At 38.0% G+C, this 14,405-nt stretch overlaps 3 protein-coding genes across 3 annotated transcripts; 2 read left to right on the top strand and 1 right to left on the bottom strand.

The window, feature by feature from the left end:
- The first annotated feature begins 10 nt into the window (after positions 1 to 10).
- LOC103439618 (structural maintenance of chromosomes protein 2-1) lies at positions 11 to 6,775 on the top strand. The gene is made up of 21 exons (XM_008378183.4): positions 11 to 477; positions 925 to 1,605; positions 1,733 to 1,876; positions 2,006 to 2,296; positions 2,378 to 2,563; positions 2,642 to 2,806; positions 2,901 to 2,960; positions 3,194 to 3,256; positions 3,436 to 3,527; positions 3,747 to 3,843; positions 4,012 to 4,128; positions 4,242 to 4,460; positions 4,573 to 4,713; positions 4,785 to 4,952; positions 5,027 to 5,211; positions 5,365 to 5,458; positions 5,531 to 5,619; positions 5,736 to 5,961; positions 6,091 to 6,165; positions 6,368 to 6,530; positions 6,652 to 6,775. Exons 1-20 carry the CDS (start codon positions 160 to 162, stop codon positions 6,482 to 6,484), a joined length of 3,528 nt encoding a protein of 1,175 aa, XP_008376405.1. The 5' UTR covers positions 11 to 159; the 3' UTR covers positions 6,485 to 6,530; positions 6,652 to 6,775.
- Positions 6,776 to 8,504: 1,729 nt separating this feature from the next.
- LOC103439619 (NADPH-dependent aldo-keto reductase, chloroplastic) lies at positions 8,505 to 11,235 on the top strand. Its single transcript, XM_008378184.4, has 5 exons — positions 8,505 to 8,639; positions 8,889 to 9,064; positions 9,645 to 9,888; positions 10,214 to 10,393; positions 10,836 to 11,235. The coding sequence occupies exons 1-5, from the start codon at positions 8,520 to 8,522 to the stop codon at positions 11,061 to 11,063; spliced, it is 948 nt and encodes a 315-aa protein (XP_008376406.1). The 5' UTR covers positions 8,505 to 8,519; the 3' UTR covers positions 11,064 to 11,235.
- On the bottom strand, positions 11,052 to 14,316 carry LOC103439620 (P-loop NTPase domain-containing protein LPA1 homolog 1-like). Its single transcript, XM_008378185.3, has 15 exons — positions 14,071 to 14,316; positions 13,905 to 13,988; positions 13,721 to 13,794; positions 13,588 to 13,621; positions 13,441 to 13,499; positions 13,202 to 13,354; positions 12,986 to 13,083; positions 12,828 to 12,883; positions 12,545 to 12,734; positions 12,332 to 12,447; positions 12,170 to 12,223; positions 11,970 to 12,035; positions 11,815 to 11,889; positions 11,563 to 11,649; positions 11,052 to 11,463 (listed from the first exon to the last, which is right to left on the bottom strand). Exons 1-14 carry the CDS (start codon positions 14,116 to 14,118, stop codon positions 11,587 to 11,589), a joined length of 1,170 nt encoding a protein of 389 aa, XP_008376407.1. The 5' UTR covers positions 14,119 to 14,316; the 3' UTR covers positions 11,052 to 11,463; positions 11,563 to 11,586.
- Between the last annotated feature and the right edge of the window lie 89 nt (positions 14,317 to 14,405).

The raw sequence follows: 14,405 nt of genomic DNA, 5'->3' as shown, positions 1-14,405 counted from the left end.
AAGTTCCCGCCTTGCACGTGCTGCGTGATGAAATAGAAAATTCGAAAGCTTTCGACTATCAGAGAGGAAAGAGAAGCAGAAGCAGGCAGAGCTTTTCAAATCGCTCACTGTCCGTACGCCGTCCATTGAAATCGAAAACCCCTCGGCTGTCGGCAGAAAATGTACATCAAGGAGGTATGCCTGGAGGGCTTCAAGTCCTACGCGACGAGGACGGTGGTGCCCGGGTTCGACCCGTTTTTCAACGCCATAACGGGTCTGAACGGGTCGGGCAAGTCCAACATCCTCGACTCCATCTGCTTCGTCTTGGGAATTACCAATTTGCAGCAGGTTCGCGCCGCCAACCTCCAGGAGCTCGTCTACAAGCAGGGCCAGGCTGGAATCACCAAGGCCACCGTCTCCATAGTCTTCGACAATTCTGACCGCGCCCGTAGTCCCCTCGGATACGAGGCCCATTCTGAAATCACCGTCACCCGTCAGGTATTTCGGGTTTTCACAATTGGGTCTCGTTTTACTGTTCAATTTTGCTTACTAATTCTTGAATTTTGCTGGATTTTGGTAAATGGGTCGGGTTTTGGTGTACAATTTTCTTTTGATTGCTTAAATTAAGTTCAATTTAGTGATAAAATGTCGGATTGCTTGTAAGTCCCATTTAATTGAATCGTCGACTTGTTTCCAAAATTTTGAATTTTGGGTAGAAATGAAGTAATTGTTAAGTGTGTGATGAGAATTGCTGTTCCTTTTTTATTTCAATTTTGTTTTTTATTTTTAAATTTCTTAAAATATCTTTGTTTTGGTGATAATTTGATGGAGAGCTAATAATTTCCATGGACTAAATTATTGAATTACATCTGAAACTTTTGGTTGTTGGGTGCAAGCGAAGCGAGTGCTAAGTGGTTGTTGAGAAGCTATTTGTTTGCTTTACAGATTGTGGTTGGTGGAAGGAACAAGTATTTGATCAATGGGAAACTTGCACAGCCTAGTCAGGTCCAGAACCTTTTTCATTCCGTGCAGCTCAATGTTAACAACCCGCATTTTCTGATAATGCAAGGGCGCATTACCAAGGTTTTGAATATGAAACCACCCGAGATTCTGTCTATGCTTGAAGAGGCTGCTGGGACGAGAATGTATGAGACCAAGAAAGAGGCCGCTTTGAAGACACTTGAGAAGAAGCAGAGTAAAGTTGATGAGATCGATAAGCTTCTTGACCAGGAGATACTGCCTGCCTTGGACAAGTTAAGGAGAGAAAGGACGCAATATATGCAATGGGCTAATGGAAACGCTGACTTGGATCACCTGAAAAGGTTTTGCATTGCGCTTGAATATGTTCAAGCAGAAAGAATTAGAGACGGTGCAGCATCTGAGTTGGAACAAGTTAAGGCCAGGATTTCCGAGGTTGATGATGATATGAGAAAGATGAAGGGAGAAATACAGGAAATGGAGACACAAGTGTTGAAGTTGACTGCTGACAAGGAGGCTAGAATGGGTGGGGAAGTAAAAACTTTGTCTGACAAGGTAGATGCTCTTTCCCAAGATCTTGTGAGGGAAGTGTCTGTGCTGAGCAATAAAGAGGATAATCTTGGTATTGAAAATGAAAATGCGGAAAAGGTAAATGTTGTAGTCTATGACTCACTAGATTCTTCTAATGCTGTCAGGTGCTTTCAAGTTTGTTCTTTTGTTATTCGTTATATTCCTTAGTTTAACGATTGGATTATCACATCCTTGATGTTGGCAGATTGTTAACAATATTGAAGACATGAAGCAGTCTGTAAAAGAGATGGACTTCGCTATAAGAAAGGCTGAAGAAGGAGCAGCTGATTTGAAAAAGAGAGCAGAGGAACTTTCTCAGACACTGAATGAGTATGAAAAGGATTACCAGGTAAATGTGTATCTTTGATGTTGGTTTTCTACTTTATATTGTCAATGATCCATGTGCATGCAAAACAAGTTATTTGTTACAATCACTATGACTGAGGCGACTAATATTTTAAAAATAAACTATGTTTAGGGTGTACTAGCTGGCAAGAGCAGTGGAAATGAGGAGAAATGCCTCGAAGATCAACTGGGTGATGCGAAAGTAGCTGTTGGGAGTGCTGAAACAGAACTAAAACAGCTGAACACAAAAATAAGCCATTGTCAAAGGGAGTTAAAAGAGAAAAATAAGCAGCTAATGTCAAAGCGTGAAGAAGCTGATGCGGTAAAGAGTGAACTTACTGTTAGACAACGAGATTTGGAAAATCTTGAAAATGCACTGAAGTCTATTCCATATAAAGAGGGCCAGATGGAAGCATTACAAAAGGTAAACATGATTTATGTTTGATCATTTTCTGTGCACGTAAATAGTTTATCAGTCTCATTAGCTCTATGAATATTACTCCAGGATCGTGCTTCTGAGTTAGGGGAGGTGCAGAAGCTGAGGGATGAAATGCGAAATCTTTCAGCTCAATTATCAAATGTTGAGTTCAACTATCGGGATCCCGTGAATAACTTTGATAGGTCTAAGGTCAAGGGTGTAGTTGCAAAACTTATCAAAGTAAAGGATAGCTCGACGATGACTGCCTTAGAGGTCAGGATGAATTTATATCTGAAAATGTATATTATGAGTTAGATAATGTATCAATTATCACATTGACTCATTTCACAGGTTACTGCTGGTGGAAAGTTGTTTAATGTTGTTGTAGACACGGAAAGTACTGGAAAACAACTTCTTCAGAATGGCAACCTTCGGAGAAGAGTAACAATTATACCTCTGAACAAAATACAACCGCATACTGTTCATCCTAGGGTTCAACAAGCTGCTTCTAAATTGGTCAGTTTCTCTATCAATAGAACCTATCCCCCTTCTGCGCTACCCTTCTTCCCTCGGTTGTGTAGCTTATTCGCCGAAAACCTTGCAATTTCAGGTTGGCAAGGAGAATGCAGAGCTTGCACTTTCTTTGGTTGGGTATGATAATGAATTGAAGGTATGCATCGAGCAGCCCCATATAAAACTTAATCCTGCTATTATTTTTAATCCATATACTGTAGAGTGTAGAGTTCTTTGATATTGGTTTTCTATACTTAACTTGAGACAATTAATAATGCTTGAAGTTTGTTGTTGGCTTCTTTCTTTCTTCTGTGGTATATAATGCAGACACAAATAGTGGATTTTGGAAGTTTATATTGTGCTCTTTTTGAATTTCAAAATTTATTGCAGAATGCTATGGAATTTGTTTTTGGTTCAACCTTTGTTTGCAAAACCGTAGATGCTGCAAAGGAGGTAGGCCAAACTTTGCTATTTTGTTCATGTATAATATTTCTTGAACAGTGCACATGCTACTCATCTTGTTTATGTTTGATTTGATGTAGCCTGATTCTGTAATATTGTACTTTTATGAAAATCAAATGTATATTTAGAAGGGTGCATAACACAATCTCCATCTCCTTGAATGTTTCTAGGTTGCTTTTAACAGGGAAATTCGCAGCCCTAGTGTCACTCTTGAAGGTGATATCTTTCAGCCTAGTGGCCTCTTGACTGGTGGAAGCCGCAAGTAAGTGTTGTTTTGTTCTCCTTAGTTCAAATTGGAATATAAATATTATTGTTGTTAAAATTTTCCTGGCTAATGCTCCAAACTAGTCCTTGTCTTCTTTGTAATATGCGTGCTACACTGAGTAACTAAAAGCTAACATATCTCAAAAAGATTTTTTCAATTGCTTTTGTCTACATCTAGCTAGTTAGCCTTCTAAAGAAACCATTTACTCTGTTACAGGGGTGGGGGTGATTTGTTAAAGCAACTTCACGAGCTGGCAGAGTCTGAACAAAAACTTTCCATGCATCAGAGAAGATTGACCGAAATTGAAGCCAGGGTTACCATAAGAATCTTATTCTCTCTCTAAATGAGATGAATTTTGTGATTTTAGGACCCCTCTTGTTTACATACCTTAAATACTGTATTCCTGGGGATGTTTTTGCATTTCCTTGTGAATTGGAATCATTTAAACGCGTTATATATTTGTCAACTTCTTAAATTGCAGATTACAGAGCTTCTGCCTCTTCAGAAGAAGTTCATGGACCTTAAAGCACAGTTAGAACTTAAATCCTATGACCTTTCATTATTCCAGGGCAGGGCTGAGCAAAATGAGCATCATAAGGTTTTGTCCAGTCCTCACTTTCTCTTGGCATACCTACCACACGCTTTATGTTGCAACTTCCTTTACTGGTTCATATAATGACATGGTTCATAATGATTTCTTGGTGTGACTAGCTTGGTGAATTAGTAAAAAGGATCGAGCAGGAACTTCAAGAAGCACAATCTGCAGCAAAAGAAAAGCAGCTTTTGTACGAAGAGTGTGTGAATAAAGTTACATTACTTGAGAAATCAATCAAAGAGAATGATAATAGTCGGGAGGGAAGGCTCAAAGATTTTGAAAAGAAGATTAAAGAAACAAAAGCTCAAATGCAATCAGCTTCAAGGAATCTAAAGGTAGGTTATGATTAGCTTTGCATGGTTTTATCTTAGTTGCTGGATTTAGAAGTAGCTGCCTGATTCTGCATTAGCCTGTTAACTTTTGTGACATGATTTTATTCGCTGCTAGGGGCATGAGAATGAAAAAGAGAAGCTTATTATGGAAAAAGAAGCTGCTATAAAGGAACTTGCATCTTCAGAAACTCAATTAGCTTCTTTGAGAACACAAATTGACAACCTAACTTCAGAAGTCGAAGAACAGAGAGCAAAGGTAAGCACTGATATTTGATTTGGCTAGATCTTTTGGATACAAGTTTCATGGTGCATGCATCTCCTTTGCAGGTAGCTTCTACAAGAAATATTCATGATAGTGCCCAATCTGAGCTTAACTCAATTCGCATGAAGATGAAAGATTGTGATTCCCAAATTAGTGGCATTCTTAAGGAGCAACAAACACTTCAGCGTAAACTTAGTGAGACAAATCTTGAAAGGAAGAAAATGGAAAATGAGGTAATTATCCTCCATATTTGTAAAGTTCTCTATATCATTACATACTAACCAACCTCCTTTTCAATTTTTTCTAGGTAAAACGAATGGAAACGGAGCAGAAAGATTGCTCTACCAAAGTTGATAAATTGATAGAGAAGCATGCCTGGATTGTATCTGAGAAACAGTTATTTGGTAAAAGTGGGACTGATTATGATTTTTCCTTGCGGGATCCTCATAATGCAAGGGAAGAACTTGAGAGACTGCAGGCCCAACAGTCTGGGTTCGTGACTTGGAATTCTCTCTCTGCATTTTTGGTTTTGATCACCTGCTTCTAAGACGAGAAATTTCAATTTGATATGCTCTAAACTTCTGAAGTTATGCTATTAGTATCTTGCATGGTGCCAGGAGGGTGACTTTTCCCCTTCTTTTGCAGCCTCGAGAAAAGGGTGAATAAGAAAGTTATGGCAATGTTTGAGAAAGCAGAAGATGAGTACAACGATCTAATGTCTAAGAAGGACATCATTGAGGTTGTTTACTTTTCGTCTGTCCACATGCCTGTTATTACTTTCTTTTGCTTACTCTTTGTTTGCCTTCCGTAGAATGATAAGTCTAAGATCAAGAAGGTGATTGAAGAGCTGGATGAGAAAAAGAAGGAAACACTGAAAGTTACTTGGGTAAAAGTTAATAAGTGAGTCTTCTTCTCAAATCGATAAGCGGCTTTACAATCAGCTATTAGTTCTCTATGTTTGTGCTGTTCCTCGTTCTTTATTCCACAATTACAATTTTCATATTTTCTTTCTTCAGTGACTTTGGATCTATCTTTTCTACCCTTTTGCCTGGCACAATGGGAAAGCTTGAACCTCCTGAAGGGTGCAGCTTCTTAGATGGACTTGAGGTTCGTGTTGCATTTGGGGGTGTTTGGAAACAGTCCTTATCAGAACTGAGTGGAGGTCAGCGATCTCTGCTTGCACTTTCCCTGATCTTGGCATTGCTTCTCTTCAAACCTGCCCCACTTTATATACTGGATGAGGTATGCCTAACTTTTCCTGTATCAAAAACCAGCTTCTCGACTTTTACTAAATTCCTTCAATGTTTTGTTGTTCTCTATTTGCTATTCTGCTTACATGAAGTGGCTGTCGGCATGTCATTTCACTTACAGGTTGATGCGGCTCTTGATCTAAGCCACACGCAGAACATTGGAAGAATGATCAAAACGCATTTCCCCCACTCCCAGGTTTGGTGGTTTCTCTTGTGTTTATTCGATGTTTCACCTTGTCGGAATCTGCTTGTTCTTTAATACAGCTTATTTTCGCAACTTACACATATTTGTCATGAATCTAAATTGTAAAAGTATCAATTGCAGGCTATTTCATCACTTTCTTATAGATAAACATCCTCTGAAACTTCATCTTTCTCTTGGTTTTCACATATTGCAGTTTATCGTGGTTTCGCTGAAAGAAGGCATGTTCAACAATGCTAACGTTCTGTTCCGAACGAAATTCGTGGACGGAGTTTCGACTGTTCAAAGGACTGTTGCAGCTAAGCACAAGTGATTTTGGTTGCTTTTGGTTGGTTGCTTTTGAAGACTTGCAAACCAAGGTACCTCTCCACCCACCTCTCCACCAACCCTTCTAACCAGTCTCTTCTACTGTATTTTCTACCTTGTGAAAGACGACTAAAACGCTGCGTTTCGGTAGTTAAACCTTTTGTTTTGGTTCAGATGGTGTCTTCCAGTTCGGGAGCTCTGCCGATGAAGGTTATTTACCTAAAACATGTGTACGGAAACTTCTTGTTTGACTGCACGTGTAAAACTGTAAAACTGTAAATTTAAACTACTTCCAGCAGCCCCACATTTTGTTACCTGTTTTTTGGATTCATGAAAATACACGTTTGGTAAAAATATAAACAAAAATCATTTGTTTGGCCTCATAAGAACGAGAAATTTTCAATGTGCCAAAAATACGGTGTACATCAAATATCATAATATAATTAGTTGAAATCTTTTTTTTTTTTAAGTTTTGAACCAGATGTGTTATTACATTTACTTCATCGGATGGTGTTCTCAGCACATTGAAAAATTTATCCAAAAATAAGATGATATCATAAGAACATGAGAAAATCCGTACTTCACATGGCAGGATTTTCTAGGATCCCAAACGCGTCGTGGTGGTGCTCAAAAACACCTATACAAACATTGTCTTCCTTTGTAGTGGATGTCTCAAAATCCAAGTTATAATTAACAAAATGTGTGAGAATATATCTTGGGAAGTGACTTAAATTCCACGTTATTCAACACCCCATCTGATCTTGATTTTCTTCGAAAAGGGATTTGAATATATGATTCCTAAATATCCATATCATGTATAATAAATCTAGTAGAGTGAGGTAGGTCTGACAATGATTTGCACGAACCACTATCCTAATACGAAACGGTACGAAAAATTTGCCAGCCCTAGAGTGGGGTGTGAAAACTGTTTTCTTGGACCACCATTTTATGTTTAGGGTTGTTGCTTAAAGAGTGTAGAATTGCAAATTAGGCTGTATAAGCCACGAGATTAAGCAACAGATTGGTACTTAAAACCGTCCAATCTTCTAAAAAGCTAAAAAATAGAACCCTCCAAATGTACTTGTGTTTGACTTTGGAGCAATGTCAACTAAGAGAGTGCATTGTGCAAGACTAAGGAAGATTAATGCTAATATAAACTAGTAAAGTTTCAAATCTCGATTGGCTCTCTGCATTGACAAATTTGCATGTCAAATACCTAATTACTTGATTAATTTATTTAATTATGGTTTAGAGTCAACAAATCCAACTAGAAAATATTAATTTTTTGCATGCTCTAGCATTTTCCATTTCTTCAATTCTTAGCGAGAGAGAGAGAGAGAGAGAGAGAGAGAGAGAGAGAGAGAGAGAGAGAGAGAGAGCTAGAGATTGAGAGAAGGTAGGAGGTGACACCTGTTGTTCTTAGAAGCAACTGTTGCTTTGATGGTGGCACACATGCATATATTAGTTGACTTTTAAATAAATACAACAGCGACGAAGTCTTATCTTACTAAGTGAAGTTGATTGTATGAATCCTAGAATGTCTACGCTTAATTTTGCATCAAGTCTTTCGTTAGTACCAAGTACTTCATATCTTTTCGTAAAGTTTTATTCCGTCTTCCTAGATCTTCTTCTGCTCCTTTTGTCCTAATCATCTGTCTCATGGTCACATCTTCTAACCGAAAATATTTATAGGTCTTCGTTTCACGTGTCACCATCTTAACTATTGACTTTTATCTAAATATTTTCAAACAACAATATGATTTTTTTATATTTTATGTACAGCTAAGTCTTGCCATTTCATGAATAATCCCTAGAGACATGGAAGATCTCCCATTCCTTGATTCTGTATATATTTCAAAGTCATTAGCTCTCTAATAAACAAGTTTAATAAATTTTAAATCATATTTAATGGGGTTGAAGTGGATTAAGAAAACAGTTTAAGATGTTTGACATTTTTGATCATGTCTCTATATAAAAGGAGCCATATTTGCATTGAGAAACACGCAGAGAGAAGGGTGAGAGAGACACAGAGAGAAAGAAAGATGAGAAGCAACCAGGTTCGATTGAATTGTGGAATCACAATGCCTGTCATTGGGTTAGGCACTTATTCCTTCCAAAACGATAGGAAAACAACAGAACTTGCTGTCCATATGGCCCTCAAGGTACAAACCCTACACACACAAGAGAATTATGTCATCCCACCGGAAATATATCTTCTTATGTCTATAATACTTAGTACGGTAGTCACAAGGAGATATACTCTTGTGACACTACAGTTATCTTCTATCCGCTTGCTTTTATGTAACTTTTTTTACACAAGCGATATCGGGGAGGGACAAACTGAACTCAAGATTTCGGATATGGGTGTAATTGTTCTTAACTACTTGAACTAATGCATGGTTGTGATGCAGATGGGTTACAGGCATTTCGACACAGCGAAGATATATGGTTCGGAGCCGGCTCTCGGAAACGCTTTGACAGAGGCAATGCATGACGGAAAAGTAGAGAGGGAAGACATTTTTGTGACATCTAAGTTATGGGGTAGTGATCACCATGACCCTGTTGCAGGACTCAAGCAAACTCTCAAGTAAGAAACTGTGCATTAACATATAAACATCCGCATTTTTTACACATATTTGTCCTGCAATCTCTCGAACTGCATGTGAGTGTGAAAAATCATCTTCAATTCAGTGCCTGCGGGTTTTCAGCAGGATCTCTGGAGATCCCCACACTTTTAGGTCAAAGATCAATGATTGAGCATATCCACGAGGAGAAATCTGGGCACAAAAATCCATGGCCTAGGATTATGAGAATCCATGCAAGTTCTTTTATCCATTCAAAATCTTTAAAAAAAAAAAAAAACATAGGCCGACTCCAGTCAATAAGGTTCTTCACTTTATAATGGTCGGGGAGAGAATGTCTATCGTATATAGCCTTATTTTTACTTTGCAAAGAGGCTGTTTGCATGATTCAAACCTGTGACCTTTCGATCATAAAGAAACAATTTTTCCGTTACACCACGACTAGCCCTAAAAAATATAACTGCGATAACACTATGGATGACGGTCTGATGATATTTTGCGACGTCAATAACAATTCCAGGTGAAATATGCGCGAAGTTGTTTTTAGATTAAATTGCAATGAGACGATTAATATTGGTGTTGCAGGAACATGGGAATGGAATATTTGGACATGTACCTAGTGCACTGGCCAGTGAAGTTGAAGCCATGGGCATGCAATCCCATTCCAGATGAAGATGAATTTGAGCCGTTGGATTTGGAGACCACTTGGTCTGGAATGCAGAAGTGCCTGGACTTGGGATTTTGCAGGTGCATTGGTGTCAGCAATTTCTCCACCAAAAAGATTGAACAGCTTCTGGATTTTGCCTCTGTTCCCCCAGCTGTCAATCAGGTAAAATTTACCATTTAAATAATTAAATTTACGAGGTTATGTTTGAATTATGTAACTAAAAGGTTATATTTTTTTATCAAAAAATTACTGGTTTAAGTTGTAGAAATAATATTTTTGTAAAGTGAAAATAAGATTGTGTACAATAAATATTATTCCTCCTCATTTCCTCTAATCCTTGCAAAATAGAAAGATTTATTGATTTAAGATTGCCTTTTAGATTAGGTTTGAATTTCTCAGTGTATCGACTTCAAACACAGAAATTCGGAATGAATCTCATTCCGTTATCATCAATCGTTATTTGACATGGGATTATTTATACGCACAGGTCGAAATGCACCCGCTGTGGAGGCAAAGAAAGCTTCGAGATTTTTGTAGGGACCACAATATCCATGTAAGTGCTTACTCACCACTTGGTGGGCCTGGGAATTCATGGGGATCAACACTTGTGGTGAACAATCCAATCATCCGGGCCATTGCCAACAAGCGTAAAGCAACTCCAGCCCAGGTAAACCCATCAAATAACAAACAAAACCATAGCAAATTTATGACTCGTTTGAAATTACATTTAAAATGACTTAAGTATTTTTAGAAAAATTGTTTTTAGGTTCAAAAGCATTTTAAGGTTTTATGCAAGAAGCACTTGAAGTGTTTTTTCAAGATTTACTTGTATTTTTACTAATGATTGGTTCCAAAAACATTTTCACCAAAAATGCTTTATCCCTTTTAAAAGTTCTTCCAAACGAATTCTTATTTACATTTTTTATTAAAAAATTAAAATAATATATATGCTTATTTTATTAATGTAAGCTATATTCTATTTTAAATTACACAAAATTGTAAGTCGGAAAATTTTAACGCATATGTATAAGGAAACCACGTTTATTCTAACCAATGTGACTAATATCTGTAACTGTTAAATGCTAATTAAATTCTTTTACTTGATGTAGGTTGCTCTAAGGTGGGGATTATCAAAGGGATCAAGCATGATTGTGAAAAGCTTTAGTCCAGAAAGGATTAAGGAGAACTTTGGAGCCATTGATCTGAAATTGGACGGTCAAGATTTCATGGAGATAGACAAGTTGGAGGAAAGGAAGATCATGAGGGGAGAGTTTCTAGTCAATGAAACCACAAGCCCATACAAAACAATTCAAGATTTATGGGATGATGAAATTTAAATTATTTCACATTGTTGTAGTTTGTATGTAATTTAACCTTTTGTCTTCAATAAAGGGCGACCTCAAGCCAACAAAGAACTTCATTTGCAAGGGTCGGGTTGGGGATGTCTCTATTGTACACACCTTTGCAAAGAGACTGTTTCTATGACTGAAAAGAATAACATTTTCGTTACGCCAAGACTCGCCCTCAACCTTTAGTCTTCAATGAATCATAAATTTCACCACAAAAATGCATAAATATCTATCCATACAAAAACTCTGAAAGATTTGTAAAATTTTATCAACAGATTTTGAGTGCCAGGGCAATTTCTCCAAATCCTGTCACTTGATCTTCGCCATCCAAATCGGTTTGCTGCTTTAGAACCCTTAGATTGCCGAATCTTTTCTCCGATTCTGAACCCTAAACCCGAAAATTGAACCAAATTCGTTAAACAGGTAACTATGTGACGTACACTGTTGAAAGAAAAAAAAAATTACATCATGATAGCCCAAGTCATACCTTGAGCTAACATACGAACGCAGTCTAATTTTCCTGAAGCTGCCTACTGTTTTCGTTGGACTTCGGCGAAATTCCTTGCTCAATACGCTATATAACGATGAGCTAGTTGAGTAAGATTACTACCAGTTCGCAGTGTACGTAGACAAGGAATAACATATTGAGTTGGACATCGACATCCAAGTTTTGCAGATTTAAGAAGCACGCAGGATTGCTTGAATTCGAACATGTTTTATCATAACTCAGAAGATGTACCTCGAGAAGATATCCGTGCAGCCAGTCCAACGTCGGGTTGAATGTGTTTGTTGACAGGTTGAGTACTTTCAATCCCTGTTTGAATCAGATTAGCTAAAGATAAACCATCTGCCAACGTAAAAATATGAACCGTGATTCACAAGAAACGCGCTTACCTTGGAGTTGAATGAACAAAGATAGTCCTGAATGATCTTTAAGTTGCTTGCTAGCTTATCTTTGTCCTAGAAAAGTGTAAAAAAAAAGATCACGAGAATGTTCTAACAAACAGACTGTTTAGTTTTCGATTAATCAACGAACGATAAGCTTATAATTCATCATTATTTACAGAAAATATAAGATGGTTAATAGTGAATACCTGGACTAGTTTGTCATTGAATGCAAAAGTTGAGAACCATTCCTCTAGTAATGCCTGCAGATTGCAAAAGAACAGGAGCAATGAGGTGAAATTTGAAGAATTAAAACTCGAGAAATGCTGTAATCTTAAAACTATGTAATATGTCAGAGGACGTGACCACACATTGTGATCGAATTCAGCCATCTTCAGAACTAGAGGTATAATAATCGGTCCAGGACCACACTTCTCTTTCGAAACAGAAGTACTTTTAACCTCCTCCGAACCTTTCACGCTTTCACCTACACCATTGCCATGAAAGGAGTTAGAGAACTAACATCTTAAATGGTTCAACTCTTCAACATAAACTTTGCAATCATTTCCACATTAGGGGTTAACCTTCGTTACTAATCTCAATGACACTTCCTGCTAGGCCAATAGCTTCCAGGTAATCTACGTTGTTCGCGTTGTTAGCTGTTGGTGTCCCTTCTTCTGAGCTGACAAGCACATTTTCCAAGTGTGTTCTGGATTCGTCTGGTGTTTTATTTTCATCCGCCATCAGATAGATGTTTGGATCGATATGCATTCCCTATCATTACCATTAAAAGACGAAGGAGATCATATATGCTGAGAGAGACAGGAAACTGAACTAATTGCAGTGAGATGTTTACAGTTATCATACTTCTATTATTATTGGCTTCCCATCTTTCACTGCTTTCTTCAAATCACCCGCCAATCCTACCGAACAAAGCAGATGAAACGTAGAAATAAAGAGACATAATCTTCCAAACATTCTCTAACAGACTTAAAACTGTTCCTGTTATATAATATAGCGACTACCTTTACGTACAATCCTGCATTCCCTACAAAACTCGGTAATTAACTCCTCCGCGGAGCTGAAGTCTCGCGCCCATACAGGAGTAGATGCCAATGGTGCACTGAATTGGATCAAACGAGAGTATAAAAACTTCGATGTAGAACAGAAAAACTTTAACTTGAGAAACAAGAAACATTCCTCTCTTCAAATGTAAGAAACTAAATAAAATCAGGACCTACTCCGTTGATGTGCGCAGCAATTCGTACACCACATCTGTCTGCATGACATTAGGCAAATTCAACCTCTGTGAAATTTGTGTTGCAATCGTCGACTTTCCAACGCAGGCAGTTCCGCATAAAAGAATGATCAATGGTACTCTTTGATGGTGAAATCTGAAAGAAACGTAACCCCCACCAAATTGTTTCTTCAAAATCATGAACCGCCATATAACGCAGCGAAATTTTTTCCATGGACTGACCTCGTCATCATCTTGTAACGATTTGCGTACTCTTCCCCATAGCCCCTCTGCTCCATAAGCTGCAAATTATATAGAACTGTGAAGCTGATCAAATTCGACATGTTGAAATTTCGCAAAGTTCACAACTTCAACTTGTGTGGCCATTACCTTGAACATATTAGCTTCCAAATCGGACTGCGACCTGCGATACAACAACAAAATGCACAAAGCTAAGCCATTTGTGGAAATCTAAACAAGAAATGAACAAAGCAATGTGGATGAAGGACGCGACGCGACATACACATCTAGAAGGCTGTTGTCCACAAGCAGCTTCTTGAGCTCAAGAGCGATTCTGATAGCTGCATGATTTGGGATCTAATAAACAGAATTATAATTTCGTCATCAGATTTCGCAGGAAGAAATAAATGATCGAATTGTGACCAGCCAAACGAAGCATGACGAAGGAAATGCAGATTGGATTCCACCTTGGTGACGGTTAACATTTGGCTGAGCAAAAACCTCGAAAACACGTAGTAGTGCTCGGCATGATCACCCAACCACACCTTCACCTGGTTGCGAAACAACAAACATTACCACTCCAATTTTCTCAGGAACCAAACAGAAAGAATGATCAAGGAAAAGAAAACTAACCTTGACAAAGTCGTATTTGGAGGAAGCAGTTATGGTTCTAGGACCCATCTCCTGCAGATTAGTAAATTACAGAATGCAGATTGCATGTACTTTGGATTCTTGGATTTAATGCCGTTGCGTCCTAAGATTTTGATGATCCATGCAGCTGGTTGATTTTTTTATTTTATTTTTGGATGTAACCAACTTAATGGTTTTTGTTGATATTGATTTTGAGATGATAACACCGATGATATTTCATTTCATGTGTTATAGAAGAGAGTGCACCGAAAAATTGCTCGTGAGATGGAATGTATAGTCACGTCGATCGAGTCACGGGATATTGATTTGAATATATC

The sequence above is a fragment of the Malus domestica genome, chromosome 07 (genome assembly GCF_042453785.1).
Source record: "Malus domestica chromosome 07, GDT2T_hap1".
Taxonomy (NCBI): Eukaryota; Viridiplantae; Streptophyta; class Magnoliopsida; order Rosales; family Rosaceae; genus Malus; species Malus domestica.
Note: the sequence above shows the minus strand (reverse complement) of the source record. Positions and strands in the feature narration are given on the sequence as shown.

Bases quoted from the DNA above. Each gene is read 5' to 3' on its own strand.
- LOC103439618 (XM_008378183.4), top strand. From the start codon at position 160: ATGTACATCAAGGAGGTATGCCTGGAGGGCTTCAAGTCCTACGCGACG. The intron at 2,297-2,377 runs GTAAACATGATT...ATATTACTCCAG, and splicing joins AGATGGAAGCATTACAAAAG to GATCGTGCTTCTGAGTTAGG. The intron at 5,620-5,735 runs GTGAGTCTTCTT...TTCTTTCTTCAG, and splicing joins ACTTGGGTAAAAGTTAATAA to TGACTTTGGATCTATCTTTT.
- LOC103439619 (XM_008378184.4), top strand. From the start codon at position 8,520: ATGAGAAGCAACCAGGTTCGATTGAATTGTGGAATCACAATGCCTGTC. The intron at 8,640-8,888 runs GTACAAACCCTA...GTTGTGATGCAG, and splicing joins CTGTCCATATGGCCCTCAAG to ATGGGTTACAGGCATTTCGA. The intron at 10,394-10,835 runs GTAAACCCATCA...TACTTGATGTAG, and splicing joins GTAAAGCAACTCCAGCCCAG to GTTGCTCTAAGGTGGGGATT.
- LOC103439620 (XM_008378185.3), bottom strand. From the start codon at position 14,118: ATGGGTCCTAGAACCATAACTGCTTCCTCCAAATACGACTTTGTCAAG. The intron at 12,224-12,331 runs GTGTGGTCACGT...TGCAATCTGCAG, and splicing joins TGGCTGAATTCGATCACAAT to GCATTACTAGAGGAATGGTT. The intron at 11,890-11,969 runs GTAAGCGCGTTT...TGATTCAAACAG, and splicing joins TTTGTTCATTCAACTCCAAG to GGATTGAAAGTACTCAACCT.